Source organism: Lonchura striata, chromosome 23 (genome assembly GCF_050655825.1).
Source record: "Lonchura striata isolate lonStrDom1 chromosome 23, ASM5065582v1, whole genome shotgun sequence".
In the NCBI taxonomy this organism is placed as follows: domain Eukaryota; kingdom Metazoa; phylum Chordata; class Aves; order Passeriformes; family Estrildidae; genus Lonchura; species Lonchura striata.
In genome coordinates, this window is record NC_140725.1 from 1,768,026 (window position 1) to 1,782,695 (window position 14,670).

At 47.4% G+C, this 14,670-nt stretch overlaps 1 protein-coding gene and 3 non-coding genes across 7 annotated transcripts; all 4 read left to right on the forward strand.

Moving 5' to 3' along the window:
* The first annotated feature begins 1,905 nt into the window (after positions 1-1,905).
* PABPC4 (poly(A) binding protein cytoplasmic 4) lies at positions 1,906-14,602 on the forward strand. 4 transcript variants are annotated; one of them, XM_085559655.1, is made up of 16 exons: positions 1,906-2,037; positions 2,353-2,928; positions 7,389-7,582; positions 7,999-8,114; positions 8,574-8,713; positions 8,889-8,983; positions 9,563-9,700; positions 10,282-10,377; positions 10,836-11,108; positions 11,345-11,432; positions 11,686-11,802; positions 12,323-12,450; positions 13,027-13,120; positions 13,214-13,344; positions 13,421-13,520; positions 14,250-14,602. In XM_085559655.1, exons 2-15 carry the CDS (start codon positions 2,736-2,738, stop codon positions 13,505-13,507), a joined length of 1,890 nt encoding a protein of 629 aa, XP_085415781.1. In that variant the 5' UTR covers positions 1,906-2,037; positions 2,353-2,735; the 3' UTR covers positions 13,508-13,520; positions 14,250-14,602. The 4 variants fall into 4 exon arrangements, with proteins under 4 accessions (XP_085415781.1, XP_085415783.1, XP_085415785.1 ...); XM_085559659.1 differs by having other exon boundaries at positions 1,916-2,037; positions 13,421-13,480; positions 14,250-14,498; XM_085559656.1 differs by lacking the exon at positions 1,906-2,037 and adding an exon at positions 2,072-2,250.
* Positions 10,001-10,136, forward strand: LOC146765543 (small nucleolar RNA SNORA55). The gene has a single exon (XR_014949961.1). It is a non-coding gene; the product is annotated as a small nucleolar RNA SNORA55 (small nucleolar RNA).
* On the forward strand, positions 10,622-10,749 carry LOC146765544 (small nucleolar RNA SNORA55). Its single transcript, XR_014949959.1, has one exon. It is a non-coding gene; the product is annotated as a small nucleolar RNA SNORA55 (small nucleolar RNA).
* LOC146765545 (small nucleolar RNA SNORA55) lies at positions 11,926-12,058 on the forward strand. The gene has a single exon (XR_014949960.1). It is a non-coding gene; the product is annotated as a small nucleolar RNA SNORA55 (small nucleolar RNA).
* Positions 14,603-14,670: the final 68 nt, after the last annotated feature.

Below are 14,670 nucleotides of genomic sequence, written 5' to 3' on the forward strand. Positions count from 1 at the left end.
AGCAAATTAAAGGCAATTTAACAATTAAAAAGCCACAATGCCCAGCTAACCAGTGTCTACAGACTATCTTAGTCCCCCTTAACAGGACAGCCATGGAGCCTGAAGGTCACTGATGAATCACTGAATCCTGCACGCTCCGCTGAAGATGCTGGAAATAGATAATTACGGATCTCCCTGGAGCTGATCTCGTGAGCGTGAAGCCACGGGACAGCAGCAGAGGGAGGTGAATCCCTCTCCCATTCCAGCAGCTTTCTGCTGGGAGCTGTTTAAGCCTGGTCCTGGGAAGAGGGACTGACAGCTCGCTTCCATGGGGAGACGTCAGGACCCTTGGTCCCGCTCCAGGGCAGGCCGTGATGGGAGCTGGAACAGCGCCGGGGCTGCCGCAGGGACTCGCGGTTATTTGGGGAAAAATGATGCTCTGAAAAGGAGGAGGCTGTGGGAGCAGCTCCAGCTCCGAGCGCTCCTCACCCCGCTGCCAGCAACGCCTCCAAATCCAGAGCTTGGAGCAGTGAGGAGAAAAATCCCAGAGGAATTGTTCGCTCTCCTGGTGCGTTCCTCTGATCAACCTGCTCCTTGCCCTGTCCCAGGAGGCTTCCCTGGATTTTTTTGTGTTTTACAGTGGGGCTGAGCAGCCCTGTGACACATCTGCACGTGTAGGATGGGGTAGGAGGAAAGACAACCCCAAAAACTCTTCTGGGGTTTGTTGCTGTGGGTCCATCTCCCTGCCAGCTGCCCACAGGGGATCTTTCATCCCTAAATCTGTTGAGGTGAAACCTGTGTTTTAGCTTATGGCTGTTGCTGCATCTCGGGAACACTGAATAGTCTGGCACATTCCTCTGACACCCCTTGGGGATATTTTATGGATTTATGGGATCCATAATCCTATAATTTATGGGATCCTTCTCAGCCTTCCCTTCTCCAGACTGACCAGGCCCATCTCCTGCAGTCTCCCCTCATGAGGATGATGCTCCAGATGCTCCCAAATAATTTTTGTGACCTCTACCTGACCCCCCTGTGAAAAACTACGATCACTTGGTTGTAACATTTGCAAATGTTACAATGAATATTATATGTGTAATGTTAGAAAGCTATACTGTATTAATTCTTTTAAGTAGTGTGTTAAATGTAGTTTTAGGTTACAACATCATGTTAAAATAGAAATTCTGCGATATAGGATTTGTTACAAGCTCAAGGGAAAAGATGAGATAATCAAGAAACTCTTTACACAGAGATGTCAGCGAAGGGGGCCCATAAAAAGTTCCTGCCTCCTTATCAGAAAAGACAAACATTCTTCCACCTTCTCTCCATCTTTTTTGGAACCAAAAGTTGACAAAAACCAGAAAAGTCCTTAATTTGCAAGGAATTTATGCATCATGCATGAGTTAGATGAATATGTAAAAGGCTGTTGCTTTTAAGGTTATTCCTTTGTTCACAAGGGATGCTTTTCATGAATTGTCTGAGAGCATCCAGATGCCCGTAACTCTTCGCTTTTTATTGACTTGTAATCGCCCTAACTCTAAACTTTATTCCTCTAATTGTTCACAAGGGATGCTTTTCACAAATTAAGCGTCCGAGAGCATCCGGACGTCCGTAACTCTTCGCTTTTTATTGCCTTGTAATCGCCCTAACTCTAAACTTTATTCCTCTAATTGCATTGCTATTTTTATAACCATATTATCATTATTATTAAACCTGAAAAAAAATTTTAAAAGCCACGCGATCGGCGTTGTTTCACGCGCACAATTCCCGATTTTAATTAATTTTTAATTTAACTTAATTCCCGAAATTAATTTTTAATTTCAGTCGCTCCCCGCGCCGGCCGGCCGCTCTGCCCTGAGGGCCCCGAAATGGCGGGAGCGGGCGGGTCCTCCCGGCCGCGCGGGGGCGCTGCGCGCGGCGCGGGGCGCTGCGGGCCGGGCCCGGCCGCCCCTCCCGGCCGCGCCGCGGCCCACTCGCGCCGCCGCGGCGCCCAGAGAGGGCCGCCCGCCGCCTATAAAGGGCCGCCCGCCGCCTCTCCGCCCGCCGCGCCCGCACCGCGTGAGTCGGGGTCGGGGCCGGCGCCGCCGAGCCCGCGGCGGGGGTGGGGAGCGCTTCTGAGGGGAGCGCGGCGCGCCGCGGCCGCGCCCTGCCCGCCCTCAGGCCGCCGCGTGCCGCGCTGCTTTATTTATAATACCTTCAGGCTGCCTAGCTCAGCTTGTTTTAAGAGGCATAGTCGTATTGCTGCGCATTAGAACCTTATTTTATTTATTTGTGCGTTTTACTAATTATAGATTAATTATATAAACATTACATATTTGTTAATTTATTTTATTATTTTGTTTATTTGTTGTTTTGTTTTTTTTATTCCCTCAGAAAATCAACGGGCCGCCGCTCTGCAGGACCTGGGCTAAACCGAAGCAAAAGATAAGAGACGTTGGGGTTTTAGGAAGGTTTTATCTTTTTTTTTTTTTTTTTGCCTCAAAGCGCTCGGGAGCTGGCGTATGAATTTTGGCGTCTTATCCCATCCCTGCTCTCCAGGAGGTGTAACTTTGGGGTGTTTTCGCTGATTTTTAAGCTTGCACAAGCCCTCTCAGCTGCTCTGTGTCCTGGTGCCCACCCTCCCCTTTCCCCCAAGCTTCTGCCGGCCGCAGCTTAGCCTTTAATTAACAGTTTTGAGTGCTCCCCAAAATAAATAGTATTAAGGAGTTTTACTTGAGACCGCCCCCCCCAAAGTGAAAAAGCCGAGGGGAAGGAAGATGAACACGGCCGCCAGCAGTTACCCCATGGCCTCGCTGTACGTGGGGGACCTGCACCCCGATATCACCGAGGCCATGCTCTACGAGAAGTTCAGCCCGGCTGGCCCCGTGCTGTCCATTCGGGTCTGCAGGGACATGATCACCCGCCGCTCCCTGGGCTACGCCTACGTCAACTTCCAGCAGCCCGCAGATGGTAAGTGACAATTCGCAGCCACATCCGTGGCTTTTTCCCACCTCATTTTTCCTTTTTCCCCCCCACTGTTTCACGTGTTAGCTGCCCACCGCAACGTTACAGGCTGAGTCGTCACTCTCTGGTGATTGCAGCTGGAATATTTTTCACTGCTCTGCAAAATGCACTTGTTACTAACATCTCTAATGTTAGACAGGCCTGCTTCTTGCACTGATAGCAAGCTTCAGAGATTTGTGTTTGCTCCTCGTATGAGAAAATAATCCCGGCTGTGTTTCCCTTCATTCTGGGGTAGTTTGGGGCTGTTTCTGGTGGTTTGTGCTGCCAGTCCTAGCAGAGAAACTTCAGAGTAGGCTGAGTGCTCAGTTAAGTGACTGATCCTGTGGCTGCTCCACACACTCCCAGTTTAATACACTTAATATCTCCTGTTGTTTAAGCAGCTGGATGTGCCTCCTAGTTGGAGAAGTGGTGCTCTAAAGTGAAATAAAATGCTTTGTTCAACTTGTGGAGCACCAGACTGTCTCCTGTGCAGAGGCCACATTTGCTTTGCTCTTGCCAGACTCCCTTTTTCACACTTTGCTTCCTGCTCAAAGGCAGGTGTTGCAGAGCTGAAGCAGCACATGAAAGATGGGACAGGAGAGGTCATTTTGGAACACGTCTTTTCTGGAAGGAAAATGGGTCAGCATTTTCTGCCCCAGTTTTCAGAGCTCTGCCTGCTGACTGCTGCAAGTTTATTGCTCCATGTTAGGGTTTAACAGCATCTCTGTGTGACAGAGGCATCCAAGTGGAGATGAGAGTGAGCTTTTCCCTTGAGTTCACAATCAGTTTACAACAGCACAGACTTTGTAAACTTTCCTTTAGCCTGTAGTAGGATTTCTTACTTTATATTTTTTGCAGAGCTTCCATCCTCACCCAGGGCAGTTCCTTGTGATGCCACTTCCTTGGACTGAGCACTTTTGATCCTTTCCCTTGTCCTGGTGATTAAAAGCTGACTTGCACCCTAATTTCTCATTCATGGCACAAAAAAAGCTTTTTAAAAAAATTTTGGGCAGTGTATTTGTGTTTTAAAGATTCTCAGTGAGAAAGAAGGAACCTGAGAGCCTCTACATGTGATCCTGTCCTGCCCTGAGTGCCTCTTACAAAACCACCTTGGTACATTTATCAAAAACAAAGTTATTCCAGCTCACCTGCCTTCCTTAGGCTCTGACCTCATTTTGCAGGATAAGAGACATAAAAACAAGCAGCAGAAACAAAGCCAGGAAGGAACTCCAGCATGGATTAGATAAATTTTGGGGAGATGGTGTGCAGCAGTGTCGATGAAGTTTTCTCAAAGCAGAGTGGTCTCAGAAGGGATCAGTGGCTGGTCCCACGTGCTTTAGCAAAAGCATTCAGCACCTTGTACAAATGGGGGCTTTCCCAATTTATTCCAAGGTAATCTTTTATGGTAATAAATAGGCAGGAATTTAGGGGGAGGCTGCACCATTCTGGGCTGCTGGGGAGGCAGCAGACATTTTAGTAAGCTCCTGGACTTGAAGTGATACTTGGAGCAAGTAGGTGGTGTCTTGTTACTGGTAGGTCTTAGAAGGTCAAGTGGTTTAAACCTAATCATTGAGTGAGTATTGGGACAGGGAAAGAGTCAAACTCCTCCTGCCCTCATGAAGAGATGTGAATTTCTGAATTTCTCCTGTCAAACCGCAGCGTGTGTTACCTTGCGTAAATAAAAAACCCATCTGCTGCAGTCCATGCGTTGAATTCCAAACACTGCCAGTCACAAAAAAGCTCAGGGTAACAAAGCAGGGAAAGTTCAGTTTGGCTGCAGAGATAAGGTGTTCTGGAAGTGTAAGAAAACCAGAATGTTTCCCAAGCTAAGGAGGATCCCAGGGCTGGAAATAGATCTGTGTTTCTGTAGGAAACTATAGATAAACTTGTTTGTTCTCCTCCTTGAAGACAGTGTAAAGGAGGAGCTGTGTAAGACAAGTTGTGAAGTTAAAAGGGAAGAGTTGGTACTGACACGAACTTCATTGCAGCAGCATTTTGTCGTAACCCCAGTGACTGAGGAATGTAATTCTTCTTAATATGCACCATCTCTTAAAAAAAAGTGGCTAAATTTGCACTGTGTGCTTTCCTTGTCAGGACTTTTTTTGCTCAGTGACCTAAGTGAGAGCCTGGAGGTTTGGGAAGAATAAAACTCTTCGTGTGGAGTTTCTAGTGGGTGAATCTTGTGGTGTGAGATTGGTTATTGATCTTCGTGCTGCTCAACCACAGCCACTAATTCCACTTTATGTTAACTCTGCACCTGTAAGGGAGGCTAATTGCTCTTGAGGCCTGAGGCAAACTGCATTTGAGTGTCCAGGTGCCCTCCCTATCCAGAAAGGGAATGAAAAGGAAGCCTGGAAGGGGCTGTGAGTGTGTTTTATGTTCTGTATGAGCTGCAGTTGAGTCTGCTGGAAGGATGACAGGAACCAGTGGGAGAGAAACAGATACAGGAACTGAAATGGCTGAAGCTTTGTGGCTTAAATAGAAGAAAATGAGAAGGTGTTTGCTCGGATGAAGGAAATGAATCAGATGTGCTTGGTGTGAGTCATTCCCAGAACTTTTGCAGATCCTTCACAGGTTTTCTGAGGTCCTGGTGTAGAGGGGCTGCATCTCCACCTGTGGGTGTGGCACACATCCCTCGGGGAATCCTTGTAGGGCTTGCACAGTTCACCAGAAGTGTCTGGGTGTAATAATAGAGTGGAACAGTAGCAACCCGTTGAAAGAGCAGTGCAATAATATCTCCTCAGGGAGCTCAGGAGAACCGGGAGAAACTTCCTAACTGCTCTGGAGCTGGGGTGGTGGCTCTGGAGCCTTCACGCTCCCCCTGCTTACAGCCACTGCTTGTCACCTTCCAGCAGGAGCCTGTTCCTGCTGCAAATGGTATTATGCATCCAGTTTGTGCCCTTGCCAGCACATGCTTCTGCAGGACCTCTGCCTGCTATAAATAAACACTGCCAAATTTGACGAGCTGCACCGGGTCGCCTGCTGAGCTGCCTACACTAGGAAAGGACTGCAGGAAGAACCAGGCTTGCATGGACTTGAAGCAGCAGCTGATGAATCGTTTTAGCCCGGCAGTTAATTGCATTTAACACTTTGGTCTAAGCAGAGCTGTTGGAGTCCTTAAATGATTTTTTTTTTTTCAAGCAGAGCTTGTTTCCAACCTGGATTTGTGTGTTGGGAGAACAGTGATGGTCCCATTTCAATTTAAAAAGCAGCAAGAACGAAAAACACGTTTCAAAGCACATGAAAAATTTGGAGAAACTTCCATGCAGTAGTGGGGGCTGGCATTTGGGGGTAGGGAGTGCAGGCTTTGTAGGCAATATTCCATTGGAATTCCTGGAGGTAGTTTTGGGACATGCTGAGTAGTTAATCAGGCTGCACGAGCCAAGTCACGTGCAAGGTGCTCAAATTGGTCTTTTCCTTGAGTTTTCTGCTCCTGAAAGCTAATCAGCAAATACCACAGGGTGAAGGTGGCCTGGGAGAACTGAGCCAAACAAATTTGGAAAACTTGGGTTCTGCCCTGTTAATTTTCCTCAGTTTTAATGCATGTCTTTCCATCTCTTTGCCTGCTCCACGCTGGGAATTAAGACTCTCTCTTTCTTCTCTGCTCGCTCCATGCTGGGAGTGTTTTCTGGCACAGAACAGTGCAAGCATCTCAATTTTATGAACAAGATCCTGATGTGTGTATGTAATGATCCTTTTAATACACCAGTAGGCAGCAGAAATAGCCTCGTGGAGGGGGGTTTCAGTGCAGGTTAGAATGACAGTGCTGGAGTTTGAGAGCTTAGATAAACACTTCCCTGTTAATCAGATGGGGTGTGCAGACATTTTCCCCCCTCAGAATTTTCTCAACTCTCTTGTCATCTTTAGCTAGAGCAACTTGGGAATCATTTTTTTGGCCACATAAGTTATGTAGAGGCTGACTCACGTCCTCACAGCCAGCCATGTGTTCGTGCACATTTTCCCTGACCTGACAGGGAGATGATCCTTCTCTCTGAATAGAAATGAGGATGGGGAGATGTGAGCTTCATGAAAAGCAAAACAGCTACACAGTTACTCTTTTTACTTTTTTTTTTTTTTTTTTTTTTAACAGTTTCCTGGTTTTCCTTTCCTTCTTTGGGTGGAGCAATTTACCTTTATAATAATTCAGAACATGACTAATAAACTGGGCATTTTGATATCAGTTTTGCTGTGGTGGTAAATATATTGCTATAATGTACATTTTAAGTCTGTGAAACCTTTTATATACTTAGTGACTGTGCTGCAAAGACCTCCCTTGAAACATTGAGTTAAAAGTCATTGATCACTTCTGATAATACCCCAAATGCTTCCGTGAGCTGAGTAAAATTCAGAGAAAAGGATCACCCACCCACTGGAAACCTTTACTTTCTAACCAACCACGGAAAATCTGTTCTTGGCTTCTCTTGTAGCTGAGCGAGCTCTTGATACCATGAATTTTGATGTGATCAAAGGGAAACCCATTCGCATCATGTGGTCTCAGAGGGACCCTTCCCTGAGGAAGTCAGGGGTTGGGAATGTCTTCATCAAGAACCTGGACAAATCCATTGATAACAAGGCACTTTACGACACATTCTCAGCCTTCGGAAACATTTTGTCCTGCAAGGTGAGATGTGGTTAAGTTGTCCAGTTCTTTTAGGGTGGGGACGTGATCAGAGATTTGAGTGTAGGTAGTGAAAGGGACACTTTTTGTCAAGTGTAAGGGGCAGATTCACAGAATATTCTGAGTTGAGACACACAAGGCTCATCAAGTCCAACTCTTTAAATGAACGCTGCCTACAGAGATGAAACCTGTGACCTTGGTGTTAAAACAGAATCTCTGAAAGGCAGTGTTGACCCAAAGCTGAAATTACATCAGATTTGGTCACGAAGTGCAGGAATCTGACACTCAGGTGGTGTCTGCCAGGTGCTGACCCTGGTCAGGAGCTGCCGGGTGCTGACCCTTGGCAGTGACACATTTTCACCCGCCGGCCCGTGGCAGAGGAGGCACGCTGACAGCTGGCTTTGCTCCCTCTCCTGCAGGTGGTGTGTGATGAGAATGGCTCTAAGGGCTACGCCTTTGTGCACTTTGAGACCCAGGATGCTGCAGATAGGGCCATCGAGAAGATGAACGGCATGCTGCTCAACGACCGCAAAGTGTGAGTGTCACAGGCGGCAGCAGCAGCGCTCACATGCTCCGGGATGCATCTCGGTATTAACAGGGACACACAAGGCACTGGTTCTCCTGGCCCAAGCCTTGGCCTGCCACCTCTCCACTCCAGGGCTGGTGAGTGACCCTGCCCAAGCCATGGCCTGCTACCCCTCCATTCCAGGACTGGTGGGTTTCCCTGACTGGGCCTTGATTTGCCACTTCTCTGTGAGCGGGCTGGGGTGGGTTCTGTCTAGGGCCAGTGGGAGTCCTTGGCCAGCCGCAGCGCAGGTGATTTTTCTGGTTGGTCTGTGGCCTGTTTGTTGTCCTCTGCTGTCACCCTTTCTTGTCCCCATTCCCAGCTCCTACTGCACACTCATTTTTTTTGCCTCGCCGCAAGTCACACATTATCTTTGTGCTCTTGAAACTGATCTATTTATTGAGATTTTCATTTTTTTTTATCTTACAGATTTGTTGGGAGATTCAAGTCTCGTAAAGAGAGGGAGGCTGAGCTGGGAGCCAAGGCGAAGGAATTCACCAATGTCTATATTAAAAACTTCGGGGATGACATGGATGATGAAAGACTGAAGGAGCTCTTTGGCAAATATGGTAAATGCAGAAATATTTTCCTTGAGGCTGTGAATTTCATGAAATGTGGTAGTTTGAGTGCTGCTGTGTACTCCCTTCCTGGATAATTTTAAGGCTGAAGACTTGAAATATTACATGTAATTTAGTAATCTTGAAATACTTTTGGTATTTTACTAATCCTGCTCCTTGGTAACAGGTAAAACTCTGAGTGTTAAAGTGATGACAGACCCCACTGGAAAATCCAAGGGCTTTGGCTTTGTAAGCTTTGAAAAGCATGAAGAGGCCAACAAGGTAGGACCAACTTTTATGTTGCTTAGATAACTTCAGAAAAGAAAAACTTGGTTTATCTTGGGAGCCTGTTTCTGAAATGGAAGAAAATTCTGCCTCTTCTAGATGTGGGAACTTGGAAACCTTTTGCACCTTAATAGCTTGACATTCAAGGGTAACTTGGCATCCCTCCAGTTTCCTAGATCCACACAGAGTGCAGTGGCATAATCAAGAATGTTAATTGCTGAAGAAATACTACAGTGCAGGGCTGAAGGAGCAGGAGGGCACCAAGAGTGAGAACATTGCTCAAAAATGGTCTTTTCTAAGCAGAATGCTTAGAAATTACATGTTTTAATTACAAGAAAGGGTGGGGATGAATTTCCAAGTTATTCAGCACTCCATGGTGTGTCAGCTTGATCTGTGTGATAACTTCAGCCTGTATTTAATGAGCCTGTTGTTAACAGGAAGAGTGCAAAGGTAACGTGCAAGCTCTGGTTTATTGACCGACAGGCAGGGACACAGCTCTGGGCAGTCCTGTTCTGGCAGGATCAGGGGCTGTCCTGCTGCAGCAGCTGAGAGTTTCCTCTTGGACCCTCTGTGCAGGCAGTGGAAGAAATGAACGGGAAGGACATCAATGGGAAAATGCTCTTTGTGGGCAGAGCACAGAAGAAGGCTGAGCGCCAGGCAGAGCTGAAAAGAAGATTTGAACAGCTAAAACAGGAGAGACTCAGCCGGTACCAGGTGAATAATGTTCCTTTTCTCAATTGAAGCACTATTTCTGGTCTGTTGAAGGAATTCCCAGAGCAGTTATTGTCCTGGGAGACATCCTGGGTTAAAACACAGAGGTGTCTCTGTGCTATTTGGTGGCAAAGAGGGCATCAGGGCTTAGTCTTGGTACTGAAAGTGTTTAGGAATATGTGAGACAACAGGCATGAAGTCTCCTTGACTTTCAAATGGGGATCCCTGGAGGGGTGGGAAGAGACAGCACAACTCTGCACTGCTCTCTGTAATTTGTGGCAGAACTGGGTCGTGTCAGAGGTGGCATCTGAAACTCCCCCACTCCCTGAGGCGCAGTGCTGGACTGGGGACATGTGGTGATGCCACAGGAAGGCAGAGGAAATCCAGACAAGCTCCCTTCCACCACAGTGGGGCTTGTCTCTACGCCTTTGCAACATTTATCACCTTCAGCTTTGGGTGGAAGGAACATGATGCTAAATTAGGAGTTTTCAGATAAATTACGGCTCTGGCAGATGGGTAACAGTTGATGTGATTAATTTTTTTTTTTAATGTTGTGAATATCATGCTGTTCTCTCCCTTTCCAGGGTGTTAACCTGTACATTAAAAACCTAGATGACACTATAGATGATGAAAAACTGAGGAAGGAGTTCTCACCTTTTGGGTCAATAACAAGTGCCAAGGTACTGTGGGATTTGGGGGTTACTTGGATTTTAAAGCCTGAAGAAGGAATTATTGTCTGACATGGGATTAAAGGGCTGTTCTTAACCTGTGGTTATTGTGATTCTTGAAAACACCTTGGTTGGTAAATAGTGGGATTTTACTGAAAACTTCATTCCCCTACTAAAAGGGGAGGCAGGAAGTGGCAAACATGCTTGCTTGAGGTGGTGAGCATGAAATGGCACTTTCCTCTGTGCATTTAGGACTGCACCAAATCTTTCCCATTCCTTACTGTGCAGTGTGGGCCTGGGGACACATGGTGCTGACAGCAACGCAGAGCAAATCCAGACAGGTGACTCTTCATGAGAACCTGTCTCTACACCTCTGCAACAAGTTATGTGCTACCTAAAATAAAAAAAAAAAAAACAGATTTTCAGCTCAGTTGTACTGGTACTCCATTAGCAATTGATCTTTACTGCAGGTGATGCTGGAAGATGGACGGAGCAAAGGGTTTGGCTTTGTCTGCTTTTCCTCTCCAGAGGAGGCCACCAAAGCTGTGACAGAGATGAACGGGCGCATCGTGGGCTCCAAGCCCCTCTACGTGGCACTGGCACAGAGGAAGGAGGAGAGGAAGGCTCACCTCACCAACCAGTACATGCAGCGCATCGCTGGCATGAGGGCCTTGCCTGCCAACACCATCATCAACCAGTTCCAGCCCGCTGCTGGCGGCTATTTCATGCCTGCTGTGCCCCAGGTGAGCTGCTGTGGGGTTTTTAACCTGTGCTAATCTCACAGCCTTTCTCATGCCTGTAAGCAACAACTCCTAATGAGAGGGGTGCAGCAGTGGAGTTAATTCTGTGACTTGCCAGCTGCCTCTTCTCCTAATCCGACCTGAGTGTCGAGTCCTGGCAACGGCTGCCAAAACACGCTGTAAACAATGTTTGTGATGCACTTGGATGTTGTCTCTGAGCTTATCTGATCTTCCTCCAGGCTCAGAGCAGACCCACTTACTATGCACCCAACCAAATGACACAGATGAGACCCAACCCACGATGGCAGCAAGGAGGGAGACCTCAAGGTGAGAGCGCCAGAGGCTGTTTTGGTTGTAGAACCCTTTGGGAGCTGTACTTCCCAACAGGAACAATTCATACTTTCCTCTGTGGGAATGATCCTGTGCAGGGCCAGGAGCTAGACTCTGATCCTTGTGTGTCCCTTCCAACTCGACATATTCCACGATTCTCTCATTCTTCCCATGCATCACCCCTCTAGCTGACTGCCCTGCCTTGCCAGGTGCTTCTCTTTTGAGGATTTTCCCTCCTTCCATCCTCCAGGCTTCCAGGGAATGCCCAATGCCATGCGCCAGTCGGGGCCCCGGCCCGCCCTGCGCCACCTGAGCCCTGCCAGCGCTCCCGCCTCCCGCGGCCTCCCCGCTGCTGCCCAGAGAGTTGGTAAGAAGGGCGGGCTCTCTTCTGGGCTTTTCCCCTTCTCTGGGAGCGAGGAGGATGCTGTGGAGACTTGGCTTCTCCCAAAGATGGTTGTCAGAGCTGGGCTGTCTGCAAAGAGCAGAGCCAGCACCTGCTGCTTTCCTGTTCCTCGCTGTGTGGTGCAGGTCTGGGGGCACCTGGTGCTACAGCACAGCAGTGGAAATCCAGATGGGTTCTTCTCCACTGATTTGGGACTCATCTCTACACCTCTGCAACACCACCCCAAAATCTCCGTAGCTTATGAGTTTTGCTTCCAGAGGAAAGCAGCCAAATTCATTTTTCCCCGGTGATCAGCTGTAGAACAAAAGGTGTGGAATCTATGGATTGGTTCTAGGGAGAACAGCCCTTTCCTGAAGTAGCCAGCTACACTTTGGTTTCTGAAGAATCATCACCATGGAGAGCATAGTTTGAATTAAAACCAGACATCCCAACTTGTTAGCATGTTGCTGCAGGTGTTTGTCACCGTGTTCTCCTTCCTTTGCAGGTGTTGGCACAGCAGCACAGAATTTGGCTCCCCGCCCTCCTGTAGCTGCCCCTGCTCCCAGGGCTGTCCCTCCTTACAAATACGCCTCAAGTGTCCGCAGCCCACACCCAGGTGTCCAACCTCTGCAGGTACCACCAGGGCAGGGCTGGGCTGGGAAGTCCCTGCAGTTTCACATGCAACTGAAGTATTTTTATAGAAACTTCAAGCTCCTTTTATGACCCAGACAGTGTTAATTTGGAATTTAAAAACCTGGCAGTTGTGTCTTTGCCAGGGGCACTCTGGTTGGATGATCTGTCTTGTACTCACAAGCCCTTTTGCAGCCAGACTGGCTGTAAGGATATTTCTCTTGGTTCTTTGTTCCCGTTTTGCAACCATTCAGGTCTCTCTCCTCTTTGCCAAGTTCTCACTGGGGTATCATTGAAAGAAAGAGCACCATCTACACCTGGCTTTCTCAACATCTCATGATGTTTGATCCAGTTTTTGTAAGATATTTACGATGCTCCTGTGTGACGTTCCAGGGTTTTGAGCTCAAGACTTGCAGGGAGTGTTTGTGAACCAAGGGCACCTTACCTGCCCTTTTCTGAAGCTGAGGTGTTCTGTAGGCTTGACAAAGATTGTGTTTTAGGAGGGAACATCTTAGAATTGTCTAAATATGAAGCAATCAGCCTCATCCTTATTTCAGAACTGTTTTCTGTCCTTTTCAGGCACCTCAGCCTGCAGTGCTTGTGCAGGGCCAGGAGCCACTGACAGCCTCCATGCTGGCTGCTGCCCCTCCCCAGGAGCAGAAACAGATGCTGGGTGAGTAAAACCCCGCTGCTCACCAATCATTTTTCATCCCCTCAGGTTTCAAAGCTCCAAACTCATCCACCTGAACTCCTTTTTCTCCCTCAGGAGAACGTTTGTTCCCTCTGATCCAAGCTATGCACCCCAGCCTGGCGGGGAAGATCACGGGAATGCTGCTAGAGATTGACAACTCAGAGCTGCTGCACATGCTGGAATCTCCAGAGTCCCTCCGGTCCAAGGTGAGCTGCTGTGTCCCTTTTTTGTCTGGAGGGGCCTCTGAGCAGGGAGAAAATCTCACTGGATTTGTGTCCCCAGGTGGAGGAGGCAGTGGCAGTGCTGCAGGCTCACCAGGCTAAGAAAGAAGCTGCCCAGAAAGTGGGTGTGGTTGCTGCTACCTCTTGAACCAGGATGACTGGTGAGTGTCCTCAGCTTCAGTGAAAAGCTTCCAGAATCAGAAAACAAAACACAGTTGTTAGTGAACAATTCACGTGGGTCTATGACCAGCACTTTCCTGATTGTAATCCACTCTTCAACAACAAAAAACTCCTAATATAGCTTCTCTCACAGAATACTTATGTAGAACTTTAGAAATACTCATTCTGATGCTCATTTAAGGGATCTGAAGATGTTATTGAAGTCCCTGAGGTGTTCCTTGGGGCTGACATGCTGGGCATGAGTCTTATGGAACTGCTGATCTGGGAAATAGCCACGAGGAGCTCTGGTGATTTTGAGGCTAAACAGGCTCGTAGTGCCCATTCCTTATTCTGGAAACCACCTGCCTTCAGGATATAATAAATGTTGGAAATGTTTCACTGGATATGTCTGTCCACACAAGTGGTGTCACCTGTGTTTAGGGTTGGCTCTTTTTTTATTTATGGATAAGGATCTTGATTCTTGGAATGCCTCTTCCTGTTTTTCATAATCCATTTTTCTGTGGGTTGTCTGGAATTGCCATCTCCAGGACTTTCTCTGCTACTGTTTGTGATCAGATGTGACAGCTCAAGCTGGTGAAGAATGAGGAGTATTCTTATTTTCACTGGGTGGTCTAGCAGAGAATTAGAGTTTCTTGTGGATAATGCTGGAATATTCCCTAGCCTGGAGCAGGGATGCTGTGAATAGCTTCTCTCCCTTTTCCCCCCTCTAGGATATAAAGAAGCCAAATAGCCCCTTCCTAGACATCAGCTCAAGATGTGTGAAGATCCTTCACTGTCCTGCAGATCTCAAGGCCATGCATTGTATTACATAGTTATATTGCATTTTGTAAATTAATCTTAAAGATCTTACTTAAAAAGCCAACTCTGAAGCTTGAGGTTTCCAAAACCAGAATTTGGGGGGGGTTGCAAGCTTTTCCTTTGCCAGAACAGAGCTGCCCCTTGTGTCTTCTAAAGAGGACGTTGAGGATTTTAGGTTGGAAGTATTTTTGTGAGTTTGTGTTTAATTGAACAATCCAGTTTGGAAAGTTTGGGAAACATTTATCAATAAAGGAATAAACTTGCACTGTGTTTGTCGTAATTTCTCTCTGTTGGATAAATAAATGTGGTGTGTTTTTTGTGAAATTAAACTGA

Bases quoted from the DNA above. Each gene is read 5' to 3' on its own strand.
- PABPC4 (XM_085559659.1), top strand. From the start codon at position 2,736: ATGAACACGGCCGCCAGCAGTTACCCCATGGCCTCGCTGTACGTGGGG. The intron at 9,701-10,281 runs GTGAATAATGTT...CTCCCTTTCCAG, and splicing joins AGAGACTCAGCCGGTACCAG to GGTGTTAACCTGTACATTAA. The intron at 13,481-14,249 runs GTGGGTGTGGTT...TCCCCCCTCTAG, and splicing joins AGAAAGAAGCTGCCCAGAAA to GATATAAAGAAGCCAAATAG.